At 43.5% G+C, this 26,227-nt stretch overlaps 1 protein-coding gene across 1 annotated transcript in view; it reads left to right on the top strand.

The window, feature by feature from the left end:
* Positions 1-26,227, top strand: part of RAPGEFL1 (Rap guanine nucleotide exchange factor like 1) — a 672,616-nt gene that overhangs the window by 228,668 nt on the left and 417,721 nt on the right. Inside the window, exon 5 of the mRNA XM_044055019.1 lies at positions 310-422. Within this exon, the coding sequence (XP_043910954.1) occupies positions 310-422 (113 nt within the window). The remainder of the gene's footprint in view (positions 1-309; positions 423-26,227) is intronic.

Here is a 26,227-nt window from a genome sequence, read left to right as displayed (position 1 = left end):
TGTTGTTGGCTCGAGTGGAATATAAAATCATAGTGTGCTTCTTAGCATCAGCAAGAGTAAGTAACTGTCATAAAATTGCTTCCTGGCCTAGTACTGTTTACATTTAGACATTAAAAAGATACCAATGTGTCCATGTGGCTTCACAGCTAGGCACTGAGCACTGGCAAAAGTGGTGTGTGCTGTGAGACAACGAAAAATGTAGACATCATCTTTTTCCTGTATCTCATCCCTGTTTTAAAATGAAAGTGGAGGTACACAATCACAAATGTAAATTCTGCATCTGATTATAAATGTTTCCCTTTTTCACAGGGTAGCAGAAGACAGCGACTTACTAAAGAAGCGGGTAAAGCCCTTGTTCAGACACTTTAGACGTATTGATTCATGTCTGCAACCACGAGAAGCATTTCGTGGCTCAGATGAAAGTGAGTATGAAGTTTTTAACTGTGGAGGAATTCTTATACAGTTTAACAAAATAGATACTGGTCTCTCTCAAGAGCACAGAAGTTAAATTCTCATTTGCAGCAAGATGACCTATGCTATAGGACCATCCCAGTTAAGAAGGCTACAGTGATCAAAGGTCTGCTTTCTTTTTACAGGGAATTGTCATAGATAGGAGGCAGCCTGACCCAGTAGCTTTTTATAAAGACATTTCTTTAGTCAGCTGTTTGATTTTGTTTGAGGTTTAAGATTGTGATGAAGTGGTTAGCAATGCCACCTCCAGTACATGGTTCTGTCATCTATTTCCTGACTGCAGTGTCTTCTTTGCTGAGATTTTGTGTCTACCTTTGTGTGGATTTCAGTGGATGCTCTGATGTTCATCGTGTTACCCTGCTGCAGTCATCACACTTGGGTTATCCTGTCGTCAGACGGTCCCGCAGTCGGCCGGATTTCCAAAGTCTTGGTCCGACGTCGGTTGCTGTCGCCTCATCCCTGATGTCAGTGCGCCAGGGGTGCATATATTGCAACCAACGCCATTTTCTTCAGTCTTTCTTGCCGCGCAGTGCCCTAAGCGGAAGCAGTTCGCAAGTGCCGGTCGGCCGACTCCTGAGATTTTCGAATTCGAATTTCAGACCGAAGTCTTCTATAAAGCTAAGTTCCCCGTTGGTGGAAACTTTTCTTGCCTCAGACCGATGTCAGAAAAAGTTAACAATTGTATTTCTTGTGGGAAGCAAATACTTCATAAGGATTTTCATTCTTATTGCATACCTTGCCTAGGCCCTGATCACAATGTCACTTATTGTCGTTTTTGTGCTAGATTTAATAAACGTACTATTAAAAGATGATTTGATTTCGCACGACACTTTTTTGGCAGAAAATTTAATTATAACATGCCGTCGGATCTACCTACTACCGGCATGCACAAAAAGCGCAGGGATAAGGATCGACAGCCCAGGCCTAAGCCCGATTCCGAGGCTTCGGTTGATCCGGTCTCCAGTTCTCCGGTTGTCAGTGAGGCTCCGATGCAGCCTCTGACTACCACAGTTCAGGAACCCAAGACCGCTACGGATATTTTGACGGAATGTACTAGGCCGACGCAGCTTTTTACTTCAGGCCCTACCGACAATTTACCTTCCAAGGGCGTCGGTGTTTCTGAAACACCATCGCCTTCTGAAGGCGTTTTCAGACAGACGACTCTTACAGTCAAAACATTTTCCAAGTCGAAAACTCCTTCCAAATCGAAAAAGGCTTCACTTCAGTCTCCTGTTCAAGGCCCTATGCCTAAGAAACAAATGTTCAAGATGGCTGAAGATTTGATTTCTCTTATCGGGGGTTCTCAGCCTCCTCCTGACAAAAGGATAGACAAGAGGAAAAATCTGCTTCCTCTGAACAACTATTTCTTCGGATTCCTCTGAGGACCAAGACTATTCCTTCTCTCCTTATGAAGATTCTGATGCTGAGGACTCCACTCCCTCAGCTTCCCCTCCAGAAGATTACTCTTTTGGGGAAACTTTACACACTATGAGGGAACATTTTCACTGGGAAGGTCAGGATTACTCTGATTCCAAGAAAAGGCTCAGAGAGTTTCTTTTACTCCCCCAACACAGACCTCTAGCCATCCCTCCTGTTTTGAACATTGTGGATGATGTCTATTTAGAATCCAGTTTCAACCCTGACTCTCTGCATCCTGCCCCGACCAAGCCTGACAGATACTACAGAGTTCCTGATTCCCACAAATTTTTTTACAAAAGCCCAGTAGCTGACCCAGAGACTATCTCCCAGGGTCCCAAGGGGGCTAAAGCTTCCATGGCTAAAAATCCAGTACCTTCTGAAAGGGATTCAAGAGCACTAGACAGATGGGGGAAAAAGGTTTACACCTCAGCCACTTTAGCTATGAGAGCTCTAAACTGTCAATTTCATATGCTTAAGTATCAGCAATTTCTGATCTCTCAGTTAAAACAAAAGATAACCACCCTACCTCAACAACCTGAATTGTAAGACGTACAGGATTTGTTGCACGCCACCGAGCAGGTGGGCAAACATACATTACAATGTGGGTTTGATTCTTTAGAGGCCTCCTGCAGAGCAGCTGTCACTGGTTACGTTATACGTAGGCATGCCTGGTTAAAGGAACAAAGTCTGCCTGATCATGTTAAAGCAAAACTACTAGATGCCCTTACAGCAGGATGTTCTTTTTGGTGTTAAAGCAGAAGAAGTTTTAAAGAAAATAGAAGATAAGGCAAAATCAATGCAGACAGTCAAAAATTTCCTACAGGTGCAACCCCCTCGCTTCAGCAGAAACTGGCCAACAAAAAATTGGTCCTTTCCAGCCACTGACAGGCCTCAGAGAGGTAAATACAGGCGCCCAAGGGGCAGAGGACAACCACAAGCTCAGTATAAATCTCGCCAATGGGGCACTCTAACCCAGAAGGGAGGAGAAGACAGGTCTCAACCCACCAGAAGGCAAACTCAATGACTTGCACCTCAGCTGGCCAAACAAAGCTCTTTTGTCAGCCCCCCTGGGGGGGAAACTAGCACTTTTTGCAGACAACTGGCACATGGTCACAAAGGACAAATGGGTCCTAGACATAATTTTACGAGGATACAGATTCCACTTTCACACCTTGCCAATAAAAAGAGGAATGCCAAACCTGCCACAAAATTAAAGGGCAGAGGCTCAAAAACAAATTACAGCTCTCATGGCCATGAGAGCCATTCAAAGGGTACCAATTTAAGAGCAAGGCCAAGGATTTTACTCAAGACTCTTCCTAGTACCCAGAAAAGAAAATGCTTGGAGACCAATTCTGGACCTTTCAATTCTAAACACTTACTTACAAGTTCCCAAATTCAAGATGCTAACACTACAGCAGCTACTTCCCATGTTGGGCAAGGAAGCATGGCTGGTAACGTTGGACCTCAAGGAGGCATGCCTGCATGTCCCTATCAGACAAAGTTGCAGAAGATACCTCCGTTTCATTGCAGGTTCAACCCATTATCAATTCTCTGCACTGCCCTTTGGCTTATCTACTGCGCCCAGAGTATTCACAAAATGCCTGGCACCAGTAATTGCATACTGCAGACAAAGAGGAATTCAAATATATCCATACCTGGATGACTGCCTCATCCAAGCAGAAAGAAAAGACATTCTCTTACAACATCTGGCTTTTGTAAAGCATCTACTAAATTGTCTGGGGTACACAGTAAACGAAAAGAAGTCAAAACTAGTACCCTCAAAAAAAATGACATTCCTGGGTGCCAGCTTGGACACAACGGCCCAGAAGGCTTATCTTACACTAGACAAGCAATTACAACTGACTCAATATTTCAAGACAATGGCAACAAAGACCCAATTAACTGCAAGAAAAATTCTGCAGGCTTTGGGCTTCATGGCATCTTGCATTCTGAAAATACCATTTGCAAAACTGCATATGAGGAAATTACAATGGTACCTAAAAAGCGTATGGTCTCAACACAGCCACAGCTTGGACACAGTGATATCTCTCATTCCCTGCCTTCAACAGGAATTTCTATGGTGGGCACAGGCATGTCACCTCAACAAGGGTCAGCCTTTTACCTTGCCCCCACTCAGGCAAACTATCACAACAGATGCTTCAGACTATGCCTGGGGGGCACATATGGCAGGTCAGTGCATTCAAGGCCTATGGACTGCAGAACAAAGAAAACTGCACATAAACCAAAAAGAGATGCTAGCTGTACAGAAAGCTCTGACAGCCTTCAAGGATCTACTACAGCCTGGACAACTGGCAATAAATACGGACAACACCACAGTAATGTGGTACATAAACAAACAAGGGGGCACACATTCCTACCCTCTTTGCAGGCAAGCACTGATCTTATGGAACACAGCTCTGGCCTACCAAGTCCAGTTACAAGCTCACTTCCTGCCAGGACAGAAAAACACATTGGCAGACGACCTAAGCAGAAACATCAAAGATCCCCATGAGTGGAAGCTAGACCCACAAATATTTGCAATGATAACTCGAAGATGGGGCCTACCAAATACAGACCTGTTTGCCAGTCCTCAAAACTACCAGCTGACAAAATTTTGTACAAGGACATTCCACCATCAAGCTTGGAAAGTGGACGCTCTCTCCTTCAGTTGGAAAAACCTGACAGCATATGCCTTTCCTCCATTACCTCTTCTCACAAAGGTTCTTTTGAAGGTCAAAAAGGAGAAACCTCGAATGATTCTCATAGCCCCAGACTGGCCACGCCAGCACTGATACCCACTATTGAAGAATATGGCTCATTTACTCACGCAACAAGACAAGCAGATTCTACACAGCCAGATCAAAACCTTAAACCTGGCTGCATGGCAAATCAATTAAGCATCCAACCAGCCCCTTTTTCCCAAGCCGTACTGGATGTTATTCTAGAAGCCAGGAGGCCAAGCACCAGGAAGGCTTACTCGGACAAATGGAAAAGGTTTTCTGCTTGGAACCAAGCTAAAGGCCAAGACACAACTCAGCCTCATATGCCTCACATTCTGCAGTATCTAGCTGAGATGTTGCATAAAGGACTTTCCTTCTCCTCAATTAAAATCCATACTTCAGCTATTTCAGCTCACTACGACACGAATCCACCTTTGTTTTCAAATCCACTCCTAAGGCAGTTTCTCAGAGGGGCAAAAAACATTAGACCACCTAGAAGAGCTCCTACACCAACATGGGACCTCAACTTTGTTCTAGAAAAACTAACGCTTCCTCCCTTTGAACCAGCTTTTTCTGCAGACCTTCAGTTCCTATCTTGGAAGACTGCCCTGCTACTGACAATAACTTCTGTTAGGAGAGTTTCAGAATTACAGGCACTTATGGCAGTGGAACCTTTCCTCATTTTTCAAGACAGAGTTTCTCTACGAACTAATCCTTCCTTCATGCCTAAGATGGTTTCCAGTGTAGCTTTAAATCAAACCATCCATCTACCCACTTTCTTCCCCAATCCACAGAACAAAGGTGAGAGACTCCTACATTCCTTGGACATTCACAGGCAGCTTCGATACTAATTGGATAAAATAAGAAGTTATGTTCCTACCATAATGTTCCATGTTAGTTGTCTTCTCTCGCCTTCTTTCTTGCTTGATGGGTTCGGAGCCGATCCTCGGCTCCGACTCGGCACTTGCTTTAGCTCGAGAACTCCTTTTACCAGCTCGAGGCAGCCCCATATCCCATGATGCAAGGCAGTAAATACCCAGATCTCGTTTGTTGACAAAGGGCAATAACACCAAGCATAACATACTTCCAAAAGGAAGAAGAAACTTACAGATGGAAAAAGGACCAGGTCTGAATGGTCTTTAGCATAATAGTTTCTTATACAAGGTCTGTCCAGGCCAGGGGGAAGGAGGGAGGGTCGCAAGAAAGAAGGCGAGAGAAGACAACTAACATGGAACGTTATGGTAGGAACATAACTTCTTAATGTTAAGTTGTCAATCTCGCCTTCATTCTTGCTTGATGGGACCGCGTCCCTAGCACCTCTATCCTGGGTGGTTCAATGGAACAAACTCTTGAGGACTGTAGAGCCAAAACTGGCTCTGTCCTGGAGGCCAAGTCCAATTTATAATGGGAAACAAAAGTGTGAGGAGTGGCCCAAGTGGCCGCTGCACAAATAGTGTCCAAAGGCAGTCTAGCTTGAAAGGCTGTAGAAGTAGCCAAACTCCTAGTTGAATGTGCTTTAGGTTTTGAGCACAGCTGTTTTCCCCTGATCGTATAAATTTCAGTGATGACCGAAGAAAGCCATCTGGACAAAGTCACTTTAGAAACAGGAAGGCCTTTTTTATTATCCGCATAGGAAACAAAAAGTTGATCAGATTTCCTAAATTTTTTTGTTCTGTCCAAATAATATCTAAGCTGACGGTGGACATCAAGATAATGCAGCTTTTGTTCAGCTCTATCTGAATAGTTAGGAAAAAATACAGGTAGATCAATGGATTGATTCAAATTGTTTTTTGAAGCGACCTTAGGTAAAAAGGATGGATTAGTTCTCAAAGATACTCTGTCTTTGTGAAAAATCAAATAGGGGGGGTCGAACCGAAAGAGCATGAAGTTCAGACACCCTCCTGGCAGATGTAATAGCCACTAGGAATAACGTTTTCCAAGAAAGATATTTTAGGGAACAAGAAACAGCTGGCTCGAAGGGGGGAAGAATCAAGGATGTCAGCACTAAATTTAGATCCCACTGAGGAGGAGGATTCCTGATTGGAGGCTTTAGTAGGAAAATTCCTTTCAAAAAGGCCCTGCAGAGCCTATGGGACATAATATTATGATCTGCTATTCCGACATGAAAATTAGAAATAGCAGCCAACTGAACTCTGACTGTGGAAGAAGAGGAGCCTGCATGAAAAATCTCTGCTAAGAAGTCCAGAACTGCCTGAACAGGGGCAGTAAAAGGATCAATATTTTGGGCCCTAGCCCAATAAGAGAAACGTTTCCATTTGCTTGTGTAAATCCTCCTGGTAGAGGATTTTAGTGAAGCTACAATGATATCTCTAACTGGGTTAGAGATCAAAGGAAGCCTGGCTAAGGAAGGAAGTGGAGCAACCATGCTGTGAGGTTGAGAGAAGGGATAGACCGGTGCAGCTGACCGGATTGGTGAATCAGTAGATCTGGCACTGGGTCCAGATGCCACGGCTGCACCAAAAGGTGATGATGGAGGAACGGGAACCAAACTTGTCGAGGCCAGTAAGGGGCAATGAGAATCAATTTGGCTCTCAAAACGGTAGCTTTCTGGATCACCTGAGGGATCAGAGGAAATGGAGGGAAGGCATAAAGAAGTCCCTGGGGCCAATCCTGGGTCAGAGCGTCTCTGGGGGGATAGCCTGATAGAGGGAAGAGGCTGAAGAAGTCTGGACATTTGCTGTTTTGGGGAGTAGCAAAAAGATCGCAACATGGACGACCCCATTCCAGAAAAATCTCTTCCGCTACGGATTGTTTGAGAGACCACTCGTGAGGCATGAGAATAGCTCTGCTCAATCTGTCCGCTGTAATGTTGGTTTTCCCAGGGATATGCGTTGCTACCAGAAACCGATGAGAGGAGATCGCCCATTGCCAAAGTCTGAGCGCTTCTCGACACAAGGGGTAGGACTTGGTTCTGCCCTGTTTGTTGATATACCACACTATAGACATGTCTGTGTGGACTGCAATTGTCCCTACGGGAAGAAAGTCGTTGAGGGCTTGCAACGTTAAAAGCACTGCTCTCATCTCCAGGACATTTATGTGCAGATGGTACTCGAACGGTTGCCACGTCCCATGAACCATCCTGCCCTGATAATGACCCCCCCACTCGATCAGGGAGGCATCCGTGGTGACAGTGGCTATCGGGGACGGAGGTACAAAGCACCTGCCCTGGTGAACCTGAGACGATGTGATCCACCAAGCAAGATGTTCTTTGCATGTTTGTGTCACCAGAATCTGGTGACGCATTGGGAGTTGCTGGTATGACCACTGTGTGAACAGCATCCACTGAAGGAGGCGCATGTAGAATCGAGCCACGGCAAGAAGAGTAATGGCCGCAGCCATGAGACCTAATACCTTTAGAACCATTCTGGCCTGTACTTTCTTGCTGGCCAGAATGATCCTGACATGAGTCTGAATGTCTGAAACTCTTTGTTCTGTAAGGGTAGCTGACATCCGAACAGTGTTTAAGTTTGCGCCTATGAAGGTAATAGACTGGCAGGCCGATAAGGATGACTTTTCGAAGTTGACTGAGATGCCCAAATGGGAACAAAGGTCTATTGTGTAATCCCTGGCTTTTATAAGCTGATGCCTGGTGGTGGCTGAAAGGAGCCAGTCGTCGAGATACGGAAACACCTGGAATCCTTGGCGTCTCAGGTGAGCCGTGACCACTGCCATGCATTTGGTGAACACTCTGGGGGCTGTAGTGAGACCAAAGGGCAGGGCTCTGAACTGGAAATGACTGGACCCCAGCCGGCGGAGAAACCTCCTGGAGCGTCTGTGAATTTTGATGTGATAGTACGCATCCTGAAGATCTATTGAGCACATCCAGTTGTCCTTCTGTAAGAAGGGCAGAATTGACTGAAGAGTGACCATTCGAATCTTGTCTTCCTGACAGACTTGTTGAGTCTGCTGAGATCCAATATTGGTCTCCAGTCTCCCGTCTTTTGGGGACCAAAAGAACCTTGAGTAGATTCCGGGCTCTGAATGGTCTGTTGTAACTGGCTGGATGGAACTTTTTTGCAGTAGGTTTGCGATTTCTAACTCTGCAATGTCCCTTAGACCGGGTGGTACATCTGGAAGGGAACTTGAGGGAAGGGACTTTCCTCGAAAGGAATTATGTAACCCTTGGATATGATCGACTGTACCCATCTGTCTTGAGTGAGGGAATGCCAGGCTTCTGGGTACAGTGATAATCTTCCCCCGACTGCCTCCAAGGAGGGACAGCCGGGCAACACCTCAGGGATGCTGAAAGGGCTTATCAGAGAGGCTCCCTGTTTCCCTGGTTCTTGGACCCCTCTGCCTCTAGAGGCGTCTGTTGTTGTTACCCCTCTGCCACAAGCGGTAAACTGACCACGTGAATCGGCCGTAACTCCTTGGGATTTACGGAACCACATCTTCCCACCCTTCTGTCCCTTGGGATAAGGCCTAGAAGGGGTGGAAAAACGGACTCCAACAGCAGAAAGAGTCTTGCCGTCCTGCTCGCACCTGGTCAAGGTCTCCTTCACCTGAGGGCCAAACAAAGCTGACCCATCAAAGGGAGAATTTGTGAAGGTTGCCTTAAAGGGATCCGCAAAATCACATAGCCGCATCCAGGCTTGGCATCTAAGAGCCACACCTGTGCCTGCGGCTCTACTCGCTCCATCCGCAGCATAAGATATTAGCCGCATGGAGGAGTTAGCAATGGAATTGAGGGTTCCTAGCTGCGAAGCAATCTTTTCTTGAGCCCCTGCAGCTGTAGGATCCTGAACTACTTCTCCCAGCTCCTTCAGGATATCTCTCTGGAGTCTGGTGAAGTGACAAAGATAATTCAGCGAGCATAGCAAAGGTCGCTGAGGAAAACATCCGCTTAGCGTGCCTATCCATGGTGCTAGAGTCCTGGCTAGGAGGATGGCCGGGTACGGAGGGATGTGCAAGTTGCTTTTTGGTGGCGCAGCCACCACCATGGCATCAGCGGGACACCCTTGGTTAGGAATTGTTTGTCACTAGGGGCAGTGATAAATTTAGAAGGCCTCCTAGGGACTGGCTCTACAGAGTCAGGAGCTGTCCACGCCTTCGTGCAATAACCTGCATAAGGGGTCGAAGGCGGAGACACCCAGGAGGTGGAGGGCCGAGATCCAAACGCCTCTAGGTATACTGACTCATCCTCAGAGGGATTGTTGGTGGGCCAGTTTCCCTCTGTTTGAGAAGTTCTAGGATGTCTGAAAGGAGACCTCCTCAGAGGGGATCTAGGGGATCCCTCTGACTCATCAAAGTCAGTATCCAGTGACAGACTCGGGGAGTCTACATGCTTCCTCTTACAAGTCCTCTTCCTAGGAGGATCTCCCGAAACATCAGGAGAATCCTCGGAAGAGGGGAAATTCCCAATGGGGAAACCTGAGGCGGAGGATCTCTGGGTCCTGTAGCAAGAGAAGTGGCAGAGATGTCAACAGGTACCATAGAGGGAGGAGCTACGGGAAGAGACTGCTGACTGATACCAGTGGCCAGTACACTCTTCATCACCTCGAATGCTCCCCTCCCAGGCAGGTCCGAGAGAACCCGCTCCAAGAGCTAGGAACTCCAGGAACCACCGAAGGGAAGTCTCCGAGGCAGATGTCGGAGCCGAGCTCACCAAGGCCGAGGCTCCAAGGGGAAGAGCGGGCTCGGACAAGGGTCCGATGCCACTCACCCCTCGGAGGAGACCATGGAAGCCCGACCACGAATCCCTCTAAGGAAGAGGAGATAAGAGTAGGGGCTGAAGGAACAGAAGGGGTATCCGTCCTCCAGCCGTAGCAGTAACCATGCCGAAGACTCCAACTCCAAGCTCTGGGGTAGAGTTGAAGGAGGAACTGTAACGGGTGTGGACCAACAGTCGTCTGCTGAGACGGACTGTGTAGCATTTGGGCCAGTACCTGTGACTTGAGTAATCTACTGACCACTCTCTCTAGGTCATGGTCTGACAACCTGGATGACCTTGAAGATCGGCTCCGATGGCTCCGTTCCGATAGAAGAGGCGGCCGGGCCGAAAGTATCGGCTCCAAGGAAGGAGACCTCGCCCTCTTCCTGGAATGGGCCATCGGAGCCGATACTACTGATCCTGTCGGCACCGACTTCGGAGCCGACAGAGCGTCTCGATGTATCGGCTCCAGCGAGCCGATACAGCCACCAAAGTGCGGTGTCGGAGCCGATCGGAGCCGACACCGATGCCTGTGCCACATGGGTGTCGGAGCCGATCGGAGCCGACATCGAAGTGGACAAAACAGATTCGGCACCGATAGCCATCGGCGCCGAAAGCTTTGTGGATCCAGAATCGGCTCCAGCCGGGGCCGATCTCGACTCAATACGAGTCGGAGCCGAGGCCGCAGGCTTAGAAACAGAAGCCTGGGCCTTGGCAGTTTTTGTTGATTTTTGTGGAGCCGACTTAGCCGGAGAGCCCTCCGGCTTAAGAAGACCCCTGAGAATCAACTTATTACGTCTCTCCTGCAGGACTCTCTGGCTGAAGGAGTGACAAATAGCACAGGAGTCCTGCAGGTGAAGAGGGCCCAAACAATACAGGCAAGAAGTGTGACCGTCTGTCAGACATTTTCTGACAGCACGAGTCACACTTCTTAAAACCTGAAACCCTCTCCTTAGACATGGTGTCTACACAACACACACAGACACACCAGTCAAAATTAAATTAAACAAAATACCAAGAGGTATTTTATAAAAAACACCAACACACACACCCTAACAGGGGGGGGGTGGGATAGGGAAAATTGACTAACTAAAAATTAACGGAGACAGTAAAATTCTGTCAGAAAAGGGATAAACTAGAGTTAAAACTAAATATAAGAAGTTTTTTGACTAAAGGGGCTTAAAACTCACAAAAGTGAACTACTTACCAGGAGCTGGTAAAAAGAAGACCTCCCAAGCGAAGCGGCAAACGAGATCTGGGTATTTACTGCCTTGCATCATGGGATATGGGGCTGCCTCGAGCTGGTAAAAGGAGTTCTCGAGCTAAAGCAAGTGCCGAGTCGGAGCCGAGGATCGGCTCCGAACCCATCAAGCAAGAATGAAGGCGAGATTGACAACTTAACATCTAAGGCTTTCAGAAAAACTGACCAGCTCTTTGTTTCCTATGCTACATGTTGATCATCTCGGCTATATGGTCTTCAACATTCTGAAATGTCGACCATGTGAAGGGGACCTTATATATATATATATATATATATATATATATATATATATATATATATATATGTGTGTGTGTGTGTATATGTATATATCTATATATATATATATATATATATATATATATATATATATATATATATATATGTGTGTGTGTGTGGGTGTATGTATGTATATATATATATATATATATATATATATATATATATATATATCTCTATATATGTGTATGTATATATATATATATATATATATATATATATATATATATATATGTATATATATATATATATATATATATATCTATATGCAGGTAAAAAGATAGATAGGTGTGGGCATTACACCAGAAATACATATAATTTGAATTCTGTACTTATTATTGCATTGCCCCATTCTGAGCAGACCTGTCAAGTTAACAGCTTCTAATGGAAACTGAGTACAGTGCAGCTAGTCAGATTGCCACTGTGAAGGACATGTGAACTCCTGCATGTGATACTGGCATGTACAAGACACATCTCAATTCCAAATTGATCATTCCTAGTAAAACCCCTTGACAGTTCTTAGGAAAATTTTCACAGAATTATAAATTCCAAAGACATGCATCTGGAGTATTTCTCCCCGGGCCTCCGCTGAAAACAGGCTCTGTGGAACCTAGTCGGACTTTCCCGGTCAACAAATGATAAATAAAAAAAAAAAATAGGATTGAATAGCCACTGCCTGCTGCTTATCCTGGGGGAGGGAGAGGGCTCTGGCTCACCACATAGGTGACAGCAGGAGTGTCCACTCCGTAGTGCTTTTGTGATGTGTTCTTGCACTGTGAGCCAAGGAGAACCCTTGGAAAGTAGCTGTGGTGAAAGTCAGAAGAGATGCTGGGGGGGGGGGGGGGCAACCCTGCAGGACCAGCAAGGCTGCCCTGCTTTCTACCACCTAAATCTCTCCGCAAGCGGATGAGCTCATAGGGGATTCCTGGGCAGGAATGAATGGATGATGGGACTCTCTCCTGCCCAGGAATCTCCAGTTCCCACAATTGGTGAATGAATGGGCTAATTTTATGCAGGTAGAGAACCCATGTGGCTCAATCCTGTGGGGTGAGGGTGTATAAAAAGTGCACATTCTTTTATAAACTATACTTAGGCTATGCTTTGTGTATGTATTTTTTCTTGAGCTTATTTCTCTCTCCATCTGTCACTGTGACAGCCATCCAAGTGCCCCATGTCCTTTGTCACCACCACACCCCACATTCACTGCTCAGATGTTTAGCTGGGGCCCATGAGGATCTTGAGAACATCTTGGGGTGGTCATACTGTCCTGTGTCAAGCTGTGGGTAGATTACTTATAATTTACCTTGTTTCACCCTATGCAGTGGGGACATGCAACATTTCACCCCACCTCTGTGGTAGCTCAGCCATGTCCCCCCAAATGCCTTTATACCATGCCTCCACTTGAAATGTCCCCAGCCTTCACCAAACAGCATCACTGGAAATGCACACCTTCCTAAAGATGGAAACGCCCATCCTTCCCTTCCACTCGTGGTGTAGTCAGGGCTGTATCTCTCTACATTACTAGAGAGGCATGTGTGTGTATGTTTTATTTTTTTTTTACATTTAACTGGGGCTAGTGAACTGCTCTGAAGACCAGTTTCATTCATTACTTGTGTCAAAGTCACAAAGTGCAAAGATGTACAGTGTATGCAAATAGTGTTCATAGAACAGGAGTAAACGCAATGTAACTATAGCATTTTGAATTTTTGAGTGCTATTGCACAATTCCCTGTAATATTTTCTTTTTTCATCCTCCCTAAGTATTTCAGATGCTTTAAAGCTTATTTTTAGAGGCAGATAAATACTACTGTCACTTTATATATATATATATATATATATATATATATATATATATATATATATATGATTTTTTGTGTTCTACATTTTTCTCCTGACCTTCATTTTATACTCTAAAAGCACTAATCACATCCTATTAAATAATCACATGACCCAAATATTCAAAACCATGCACACACACACACACATATATAAATATATATATATATATATATATATATATATATATATATATATATATATATATACCCTGAATACAAATCTGGCCTCTGTCTGATAAAAATAGCACCAATATATTTAAAATAATTTCATATAAAAAATACATATATATTTTTATAAGAGAGTAGCCAGATTTCTGTTCAGGGTATATATGTGTGTTTGGTTTTGAATATTTGGGTCATGTGGTTATTTAATAGGATGTGATTAGTGCTTTTAGACTACAAAATGAAGGTCAGGATGCATCACAGTTGCATGTGATGAAGTGGGGTACACACCTACGAAAGCGCTTATGTTTTTTATTCTGTGGTTTGTTCTATAATAAATCATCTTTATACTGGAGCCTGCAGCCAATTCCTGGTCCTTTTTTGGTTTGTATGCTTATGAAATTCTAACAGTAAAGTACTGGCTCTGAAAAGCAAAACATAGGTTGGTATCTATACACACATTTATATATATATATATATATATATATATATATATATATATATATATATATTATATAACACACACACACCTCTTGATAAGCTTGCTCGGCGATCATTAAACTGCTGTCCGTTGATTTATATAGATCAATTGCATTCACACCTAAACATCCATCCCATTCACCCTCAAGTTAACTGCATTTTGCATACACTTCAAATGTTTGACTTTAAGCAAGTGAAGTAAATTCTGACCATAGTAATGAATTTCAGCTTGATTCACACAAACGTACAGAAGCACACTGTGCTTGACAGAGATTAATGATAATTTAGCTGTGAACAAGTGATTATAGAGATAAGCTGCTCTCTCTCACTCACTCACACACACACACACACACACACACACACACACACACACACACACACACACACACACACACACACACAAATTCTCCCCTCAGGCTGGATTGATGGTCATTTAACTATGATCAGGTTATTGTAAAACTGATAGTTTTTTAGCATTCTTTTAGCAGAAATCAAGTGATTGTGAGTTTCTGTTACTTTCACACTCACGCTGCCTGTTCATTCCCTGTAAGTAACCAATTTCTATCTCCATACCTCTGATACCTGACTTATCTTAGGTGAAACAGTAATATATTTCTGCTTGTTTCTTCATACTCTAGCTGGTCCTGACAATCCATACTGATGATCATTTAACTTTGATTGTAAATTTCAGTTGCTTTCATGCATATATTGCTGCTCTTCCCCTCAAAAATAGCCAGTTCCTAATAGGGAACACCACTGATGTTTGACTGTGATTAAGTTATCCTCCCCCTGGGGAACTCTAGCTAGTTTTTCAAGTGACCCTTGAGAAACGCTGCTTGAGAGGGTCAGGTCTGTCTGAGTATACCTACCCCATTCCCTGTCTCGAGAGCCCATCTGCATTGACATTGCTACTCAACCACTGCCACCACTCACTGTCTATTTTGCCATGGTGAGGTTTTGCTGCTAATGATGCCCCCAAGTTTGCTTATCTTGTGTCATGGGAGTATGTAATTTTAATTATTTTAAATATAAAAGAAAAAATCCCAGCTTTCAAAGCAAGTCTGCTGTGTACCGAATTTGCCACTTTTTACGCAGCTGGTGCCATTGAGGCTATATACACACAAACAGCCCACATGCTTAGCCAACCCACTACCTGATGTTCTTCGTGTTTCACTGTTGTAGTCATTACATTTGGGTTATCTGCTTGCAGGTAGCCCTCAGTTGGCCTGATTAACCAAGTCTTGGGTCCTGTGTCGGTTGCTGTCCCTTCTTCCTTGACGTCAGGTCGTCAGGGGTACTAAACATGCAGCCAACACCAATACATCAGTCTTTCTTGCCGTGCGGTGCCCGAAGCAGAAGCAGTTCGCAAGTGCCGTTTAGCTGTCTCCTGAAATTTTCGTTTTCGAGTTTCAGAACCGAAGTCTTCAACTATAGCTAAGTACCCTGTTGGGGAAACTTTTTATTGCTCCTTACTGATGTCAGTAAAAGTTAATAATTGCATTACTTGTGGAAAGCAAATACCTCAAAGATTTTAATTCGTACTGTATTCCTTGCCCTAGGCCCTGACCACGACGTACCTTGCTGTCGATTTTGTGCTTTATTTAATCAGCGTACTATTCGTCGTTGGTATATTTTCACCTCTAAATTTTTCAGTTCTTAGTTTAATTATCCAGAAATATCATCGGTTAGCCATCCAACTACCGGGATTCCGAAAAAACACAAAGACAAAGGTCCAAAACTGCTAACGACGCTTCTCCTAAGCCAGTCGCCAGTTCGCCGGTACTCAGTGAGGCGCTTTCGCAGCCCCTGATACCGCTACTTCTGATTTGCATGCCTGTACTGAGACCCATTCGGAGTCCGGTGTGCCGCAAGATGCTTCAACTATGGAACCCACGGATGTCTCTACCTTGGATGGGTCCGGAGCCGCTGTGCAGGCACCGGCTTCTGAGGGTGTATTCAGGCCTACGGACTTGCATATTAAACTCATCCCTCCTTCTTTACTTGGGCCTAAATTTCGATCTGTGCCTAAAAAAACGATGCCCAGGCCACATGCTCAGGCCTCTATGCCTAAAAAACAAATGATAAGAATGACTGAAGATCTAATAACTCTAATCAGGGGTAGCCAAACCCCCCTTCTAAGAGGTCTAGGACTGAAGTTGATTATGAATCTTCTGATCAGGATTCTGTTTTTTCTGATTCTTCTGATGATCTGGATTTGCCCTTATCTACTTATGAAGATTCTGATGCAGAGGACTCCATTCCCTCTGCTTCCCCTCCTGAGGATTTTTCTTTTGGGGAAACCTTACATACTCTATGGGAGCATTTCCACTGGGAAAACCAGGATTTTTCTGATTCAGAAAAGAGGCTTAGGGATTTCCTTCTCCTACCTCAGCATAGCTATGCCTTTAGATATTCCTCCTGTACTAGACATTGTTGATGATGCTTTTTCAGAATCTAGTTCGGCTCCTGCTCCCAGAAAACCTGATAGATACTTACTGAGTCCCACAAGCTCCTTTTTAAAAATCCTATTGCAGATCCAGAGACTATTTCACAGGGGCCCAAGGGCATTAAGGCTTCTACTGCTAAAAATCCTACCCCTTCTAGTAGAGATTCCAGGGCGCTGGATAGATGGGGTAAGAAGGGTTTACACTTCTGCAACCTTGGCCATTAGGGCTTTAAACTGCCAGTTTCATATGTTGAAGTATCAGCAACATGTTATTGGACTGCTTAAACTGAAAATTATGTTGATTCCAGACTGTGTGGAAAATAAAGAGTTACAGGATTTAATGCATTCTGCTGAACAAGTTGGAAAACATACTTTGCAATGTGGTTTTGATTCATTAGAAGCCCCTTGCAGGGCTGCTGTTACTGGGTCTGTGCTCAGAAGGCATGCTTGTCTTAAGGAGCAATCTTTGCCTGATCATGTTAAAGCTAAATTGTTGGATGCTCCTTTACATCAGGACCAACAACAGGCAACAAGGTTGAGGAAGTTCTTAAAAAGATGAAAGAGAAGTCTAAATCTATGCAAACTGTTAAAGATTTTTTACAAGTTCAGCCTCCTAGATTTAGTAGGGACTGGCCCGCTAAGAAATGGTCCTTTCCAGCCCCTTCCAGGTCTTTTCAAGCCAAATCCAGACACAGCAAAAACCCCAGGTTTCAGTCCCAGGGCACACACAGAACTAAGCATTGGGGGGCCTCCACTTCCAAATCTGGGAATAGTAAGACTCCCCCCTATGGTAAACTGTCTCAATGACTTCCTTTTAAAATTTCCAAGCACTTATCAACTGACTGCCCCTTTGGGGGGAAAGATTGCTCTTCATGCAAAGAACTGGGAACTCATTACCCAGGACAAATGGGTTTTAAATATAGTGTCCCAGGGACCTACCCCCAAATCATTGGGCAGGGGCCCAAAAACAAGTACTTTCTCCCTTAAGCTTGGGGACTATTCAACTGGTACCAGAAGAGGAAAAGGGACAAGATTTCTACTCAAGACATTTCCTGGTACCCAGAAAAGACAATTCATGACATCCTATCCTGGACCTGTCTACTCTAAACACCTGTTTGAAGATTCCAATATTCAAGATGCTGACTCTTCACCAATTACTTCCTGTGCTAGGCAAAGATGCCTGGTTGGCAACACTAGATTTAAAAGAAGCATACCTGCACATCCCAATCAGGGAATCTTGCAGAAGACACCTACGCTTCAAAGCAGGCTACACGCACTATCAGTTCTCTGCACTGCCCTTTGGCTTATCTACTGTGCCCAGGGTATTCACAAAGTGCCTAGCTCCAGTTATTGCATTTTGCAGGCAAAGAAATATTCAAATATACCCATACCTGGATGATTGTCTAATTCAGGCAGAAAGCCAGGACATACTTTTGAATCATCTGACCTTTGTACAAAGGGTTCTAACTTGTCTGGGGTACACCATAAATGAAAAGAAATTACACCTGGTACCCCGTCAACAAATTATATTCCTGGGAGCAAGCTTGAATACAACTTCCCAGATGGCTTACCTCATGCCAGAGAAACAAATTCATTTGACAAACTACTTCAAACAAGTGGCCACAAAAACCCTGCTATCTGCAAGACAAATACTGCAAGCCTTGGGGTTCATGGCCTCCTGCATTCTTCTAATTCCATATGCAAGACTGCATATGAGGAAACTACAGTGGTATCTAAAAAGCTTATGGTGTCAACATTCTCAAGACCTGGAAACAATGATTTCTGTCATACCTTGCCTACGCCTAGAGTTCCTTTGGTGGGCAGAGGTCTGCCACCAAAACAAGGGAATACCTTTCACACCACCCCCTGCCACCCAAACCCTAACAGGCGCAGCAAACTATGCATGGGGAGCTCACCTGGCAGGGAAGTGCATTCAGGGCAAATGGAACCCAAGTCAAATGCACCTGCATATCAATCAAAAAGAAATGTTAGCTGTATAGAATGCTCTGACAGCCTTCAAGGACCACATCCTTCCAGGACAACTAATGGTAAAGACGGACAACAACACTGTTATGTGGTACATAAACAAGCAGGGGGTTACACATTCTTACCACCTCTGCAGACTAGCCATCGCTTTGTGGAACACAGCCTTGAGCTACCAAGTGCACCTACAAGTTCAATTCCTGCCATGAAAATTAAATACACTGGCAAAAGGACTAAGCAGAAACCTCATGGTCCCACATGAGTGGAATCTGGAATCAAGGATTTTCAACATGTTGACAAGCAAATGGGGGAGCCCCAGATATAGACCTGTTTGCCTCTCCCCAGAACTACCAATTGGACAATTTTGCACAAGGACTCCCCACAAACAAGCCTGGAAAGTGGATGCCCTGTCCTTCAGCTGGAAAAACCTGTCAGTCTATGACTTCCCGTCTCTGCCTCTGCTCTCCAAAGTACTACTAAAAATCAAACAGGCAAGGATGATTTTGATTGCTGCACACTGGCCGTGCCAACACTGGTACCCCCTCCTGCGCAGTGTGCCACCGTTATCTCCATGGCACCTGCCTCAGACTCCTTCCCTGCTGTCTCAGCAGGAGAACCAGATTCTGCACTCTCAGCTTCTAACACTGAACCTTGCAGCTTGGCTAATTACGTAATCTCTCCTTTACCATCCCTCAGCAAACCTGTGATGGATATAATTTTAGAGGCAAGGAAGCCTAGTACTAGAAAATCTTATGCTGAAAACTGGAAAAGACTCTGTGCCTGGAACCATTCTCAAGGGATGAGCACAGCAGCAGCACCCAATTTACCTCAGATTTTACAGTACTTAACTGAGATGCTTCACAAGGGCCTGTCTTTTTCCTCCATTAAAATCCATGCCTCAGCCATTTCAGCTCATTATAACACAGAACTGCCCCTCTTCTCTCATCCACTGCTCAAGCAGTTCTTCAGAGGGGCCAAAAATTTAAGACCACCCAGGAGAGCTCCAACCCCAGCCTGGGACCTTAACTTTGTCTTGGAGAAACTCACTCTACCTCCTTTCGAGCCAGCTGCTACTGCAGACTTAAAATTTCTTTCTTGGAAAATAGCTTTCCTTTTAGCAATCAATTCAGCTAGAATGGTATCTGAATTACAAGCCCCTATGGCAGTGGAGCCTTTCATCATCTTTCATGCGGACAGGGTGTCCTTCAGAACCAATCCATCCTTCATGCCTAAGGTGGTATCCAGTGTGGCTCTTAATCAGTCCATTCATTTGCCAACCTTCTTACCCTTTATTCTGTGCATCGGGAAACAAATATTGCATTCCTTAGATGGTCCACAGATAGCTTAGATTCTACTAGGACAGGACTAAACCTCAAAGGAAATCTGAACAACTGCTGGTGGCATTTGCTGCAGGGAAGGCTATTTCAAAGCAAACCATTTCTGAATTGTTAAGCCATTGCATTCATTTCTGCTATAAGCACCATGGAAAACCTATCCGCCAGGGGATCAGACCTCACTCCACCAGGGCTGCATCTACCTCTACAGCTTCTCTGAGGCGTCCCTACCAGGGACATCCTAGAAGCTGCTACCTGGAGTTCTGTGTTTACTTTCACCAAGCATTATCATTTGCCAATTTTCTCTAAATCCAGAGCTGGCTTTGCAACTGCAGTCTTGCAGGGCCTTATAGCTGGCCCTAATGCTATCTAAATTCCTCCTCCCAACCATAGCTTTGGAAATCTACCCAAATGTAATGACTGCAACAGTGAAACACGAAGAACATAGTACAGTTGTGTACAGTTGCCATAAATGTAGATGTTTGAGTGTATTCACTGTTGCAGTCCTAGTTACCATCCCTCCAGCCTTCCTAACTTCTTTTGGCTATACCTCTACTTTCCTTTACTATACTTAAAAGCCTTTTTGGTGTATTTGATATTTTGTTGTTGGTATATCTTTGTGTTTCTATATTTAATTGCTTCCCATTACGTGTGCACCTGACATCTGGGGCAAAAAAAACTGATGTAATGGCGTCGGCTGCATGTTTTATACCCCTGACGGCCTGACGTCCTGGAAGAAGGGACAGCAACTGACACAGGACCCAAGATTTTGTTAATCAGGCCGACTGAGGGCTAATTCCAAGCAGATAACCCAAATGTAATGACTTCAACAGTGAATACACTCGAACATCTATATTTATGGTAAGTGTACACAACTGTACTTTCCCAATCCCAAAGTAAAAGGTCATAGTAAAGAAAGGAGACACAATATTAATATATAGCATACCATCACTTACAGATTCATTTTGTGATTAATTGCATATAATTAGTTAAGGGTATTGTGACGCCCATGCCCTGGCCCAGCAATCAAGGATCCTCAATCCTCACCCTTAACACCAGTGAGGGGCATCTCATATAGAAGGAAAGGGTAACAAATACACACAGTAAAGTGCAATTATCCTTAAGAGCACACAGAGATCACAGTCAGTCCGGGGCTGGTCACTCCCTTACTCTCCAGGTCCCCAGTAAGACTCCCCACTGGCACAGCTGTAGGGTCCAGATCTCAGCCAGCTGGGCAAGTTAAAATCTCCAGCACCCTCTCTGTCCAGCCAGTGCTTCTTGTCCCTGCCCAAGTAGCTGACACGCACACAATTTGAGGTAAGAGTTTATACAACCGCACAGACACTCCTGGGGAAGGCTGGCACACATTCTCCAGCTGTGCCTCTTTTACCCAGACTATACAGTAGAAATCACTGCCACCACCCAGCTAATATTTATCAGCTACTCAAAGGCCCTTAAAAGGGTGTCCAGTTATTACTGTGCAATATTATTATCCAATTGGTAGTATAACTAAACAGTCAAAGCTTATTAGAGTGACTTGGTACAGTAATAACTATAAATATGCAATGTACTCGAGCTTAAATTATCTCTACACAAAACAGCCACAGTTGAAAGGTTTTAAAATATTTAATAATAAATAATAAAAACACCAGACAATACTTCTTACTTCACATTGCTAGTCAAGAGTTAGAGATCACAGAGAAATACTTAAAATAATTCAGTAGTACAGTTCTGACATCACAGGAAAACAGTCTAATTTTTCTAGTTTTTAGCTATTTCTAAGAGAAAACACAAGTCTAAGATAAACTTACTTATAGAGCAAGACAATGCTGTGAGTTAGATGGTCAAGACAAAAATGCTTAATAATCTCTGGTTCTCTCTGTTTAAATTGAAATTGCAGTTCTGATTCACATTACATCATTCTTCACACTTTCCTGGGGTTCTCAGGCTACACATTACATCATTCTTCACACTTCCCTGGGTTCCCAGGCTAACAGAAACTGCATTTACATTCTCAACATCTCCTTTTGTTATCCCACAGCTGGTCAAGAAGCAGAACAACAAAAACACATTTGCATGCTTAAATCTAGCAATTCAACTCTTGGTCAAAACAATAGCAAGAATTCCTTCATCTAGACTCTTCGGCATCACTGTATACATCAAAGGGTAGAGAGCACTGTATCATTTTTTCAGTTCCACATCTAACAGCAGTTTTTTCCATTCAAGACAATAAGCCTGTAGCCTACATCCACATTCACAAATGACAGTTATCTGCAAAATTCCATCTGGCTAGGCTGGCAGCCTTCATCTATCTTTACCCACTCTTCACAGGTATTTTTTATTAAGTTGTCAGTTGTGTACATTAACTAATGACACAAACCTTAACTTTTATTTGTGGGAAAGTGCCTTTTAAGTAATCATGTTTCAGATTTTAAAATAAAAATGGGCGAAACAAAGTTATGTCAGTACCCTGTGCTCTGCCAAGGCCATTGGGTGCCAAGATACCTCTTCACTTGATGTTAATAGATAAAGTGCCAAAAGTTGCATATTTAGTCGTTTAAATATGTATTCATTTGTTAACCAAGTAAGAGAAAGTAAGTGACGTGATTCTTCACAACAATTTTTAACCATGACTAATGGATCAGAAGCAAGGGTAAATGCAGTGTGTGTGTGTATGTATAGACGGACATTTCAGAGTAGCCACTTAAATCAGCATGTTTTTCATTGTGAGAGGAAATCAGATTACTTGGTGGAAAACCCAGTCTAGTTCTGGAAATTGTGTAAACTAGTGTTAAGAATTCAGTAAAATGTACATGTTTGAAAGTGGTTCTGGGGATGACAAAGGACCAGACAAATGTGGGAGGAGGCATTTAATAACATGTAAACAGGCTGTTGCAGTGCAGTGTGAAAGTACAGTGGCAAAGCTGAGCAAAATGCTGGAATGAATGGGCCAAGAGAAGTTGTGGTTACTCTCGTACTGTGTAGTCTACTGATAGAGCCACCAATACTTTCAGTTCTTGAAAATGGACAGGAAAGGAAGGTTAGGCTGGTAGGACAGCGTGCAAAGACACCAACACAGTAAGTGCAGTGGGGAGGTAAATTGTTAAGAAGACCTTGGTGCTAGGCATTTATACACCTAAAGAGGAAGGAGTAATGATGCAGAGGACTGTTTGGCATCAAAAAAGTAAGAGAGGTGAAACTTGAGGAAAGACTGGGCAGAATAAAAGACATATGTGGGATCTGAAATTAGGAATAATTTGTGGCTGATTTGAGAATGTGTCTATCAGAATGGGTGCTAGAACTCTGGAAAGCATTACCAGAGGTATGGTAAAAATGCTTTTCAGAAAAGGGGTTCAGGAATGCTGTGCCATTTTGATGGCGTTAGAAAATAGGTGGCCTTTTATATGTTTCATGTCTTTGTAAAGTTACCAGAAGTATGGTAAAGGTACTTCTCAGTAAAGGGGTTCAGGAATGTTTGGGTATTTGGTGATGGGCAGGACAGTGAGAGAGTAAATGCTTGGGCATTTACTGTGCCACTTTGTTGGACTTGGAGAATATGTGGACTTTCATCATATGCTTCATGTCTTTGTTCATGTTTACTGGTTCTTACTCAGACAAGAGCAGCTGTGACTTCTTAGTGGTCATCAATGTTAATGTTGACATTCTGGTAGGTAGATATATTTGTGTCCATCAGCCTGTGGTTGTTTACAGAAGCTTCTCATTAGACACTGACCTGTGAGGTGGATGCCACAGTAGATGTTTTTGTCCATATAATTCTCAGTATTTCTTAGACATCTTTATTTCTTCCGTGTAATCCTGGACATTTGACACAGTTCCTCACTACTTAGTAATAAATACCTTAGTCTCCCTTGATGTCAGTCTTTGTACTACAGCCTGGATTATGAACTGGCTAAAGGACAGATATTTTTATGTCAGAGTTAGAGCCTGTAATTCTTCTGCCACTCAATGTTTAAAAGAGTTGCTTAAGGCTCTATTCTCATACTTCATCATAATGCCAGCAATTGATGACAGTAAAATTGCCACATCTACTTTCCAACCAAATGAACCTTCAGAGGACTGTTGATCATTTACTTACCTGGCCTGTGAACAACCAGAGTTTACCCACTGGACATGCCTGGTTATGTAGGTAGGGAATAATAGCCAGATGTACCCCTTTCAGTTAATGACTAACTCCTGAATGAAACAACATGGTTCGTAGACTTGGGTGTTATGGATGATGATAAACTAAATTTCCTGGGTAATGTATATAAACTGTGAAGGATCCAGAAAGTTTACACAAGGCAAATGTCTTCTCTTAATCTCTTTCCACATATTACTATGCTTGAACATCTTAAGCTACTTCAGTGTACCATAGTGCTGTTTGCAGGGGAGACTTAATATGAGCATTTAAATGTGTAGAGGACAAAGCCCTCAGTGCTACCTCAGGATTAAGGTTTACTTTGCTTCATTTTGCAACAAGGAATAATAATTATGTCTTGCACATTGACAAGCTCCTATTAGGATGATGATTAACTGGAAATACTAGCTGTTCAAATATGTAGCAGAAATTTATTCAAGTTAATCATCCTCCTTCATTTTAGAACACTGCTGAACATAAGCTCATATGGATGGGATGTACTATGGCTGTAATGCATTCTTTTTGCCCCCTAACATTTTAGTGGCTCTTTTGTGTGTGGCTGATTTTAAGATGTTCTTCATATTGATCATTGCTGCAGTAGCCTAAGCTGTATGGGCTGTATCCTGCAAGAATATAACAGCCAGCTTCCAAAGCTTCAGGATACCTTCCACATGACCAAACCATTAGTTCAAGCTGAGCTGACTAGAAAAGCAGGTTTGGGCGCAAAGCACCTGAGCTTTCCTGTTGCAGAAGTGTATGCTCTACTAAGGCTTTCAATGATCAGTGGTTGGCTTGTGCCATTCCTTTGCTGGACAGATAAGTTTCCTTCAGGGAAAAAAAAAACTTCCTTTAAAAAATGTTTTGATAACAGTTCTTATTTTAAAGCAAGGAGTTTGTGTATTAACGAACTGTCACAAGATTGTATTGTACTTTTAAACAAAAGCATTTTTTTATCCGGTCAGTTTAAAAGTTGTTTCAAGTATTTAAAAAAACATTTTAAATGGGAAAGGAGAAATTGTGTTTATTTCACTTTCTGGGACTAGCAAAGTGTTATCTGATGAAGTCTTGTTTCTTGAGATGAAAGCGCTCATCTGGTGTTTTATTCCTATTAAATTTGTGGTACTTGTCTGCTGTGGATGGACCATTATTCACTTTTTTATCATTACTAAAGTGTGTTAAAGTGCGTTTTGCTGTGTTCTTATGTGAAAAACTGACTTTAAAAACTTTACATTTTTTATCAGCTTTTTCTGCTTGTTTTCCCCTGGGGAAAGAAGCACCATTTTCAGCTTGACCGTGGAACAAACTGTCGGTCCCACAGTCTGTTCTTCTTCCAGCCACAAAAGCCTTTGCTGCCACAACAGGCTTGCACTTTGCCTCAGCCGCAGGTAGATGAGTTTGCTGTGACATTGTTTGTATCTCAGATCATTCTTCTTTTACCCTGAATCCCTCTGTTGTAGTACCTACTATGCACCAGGGGTTAGCCACATCCTCTGTGTCTTTTGGAGTCGCGGTAGTGGGCAAGGGAGAGCCAGTCTTGTTCTTGGGGGATGGAACAGGGAAAGCTTCCCTGTTTTGACAGAATGTTGTGGCCTTCCCTGTGGAAGCTGCTGTTACCATTAATAACAATGTTGGCTCAATTTTTCCTGTCAAAAAGAAAGAGGGATAACTCTTCCTGAAAAAAATTCAAGATTCAGAATCTAGACATGAAGATGAGGGGACATATACAGGGTTTTCTTCTCAGATTTCCAGTTCAGACTCCAAGGACCGCTCCATTTCTAATTCTTCCTGAGGGAGGTTTCTCTTGCTCTGCTACTATTTCCAGAATGGCCCAGTGTTTTCAATGGGAGAACACTGAGGTTTCTCAGCCCCTAAAAAATACCATGAACTGTTACAAGGGAATTTCCAGAACCTTCACTTATTCCTCCAGTTCTGTCTGCTTTGAAGGACGTGTGTGTTATTGCCTGAAATTTTCCTGATGGTCAGCAACCTGTCCCTAAAAGGCAGATAGGATGTATAAAGTTTCCTTAGT

The sequence above is a fragment of the Protopterus annectens genome, chromosome 13.part0 (assembly GCF_019279795.1).
Source record: "Protopterus annectens isolate FY-2018-M chromosome 13.part0, PAN1.0, whole genome shotgun sequence".
NCBI lineage: Eukaryota > Metazoa > Chordata > Ceratodontiformes > Protopteridae > Protopterus > Protopterus annectens.
The sequence above is the reverse complement of the archived record's forward strand: the minus strand, read 5'-3'. Positions and strand labels throughout refer to the sequence as shown.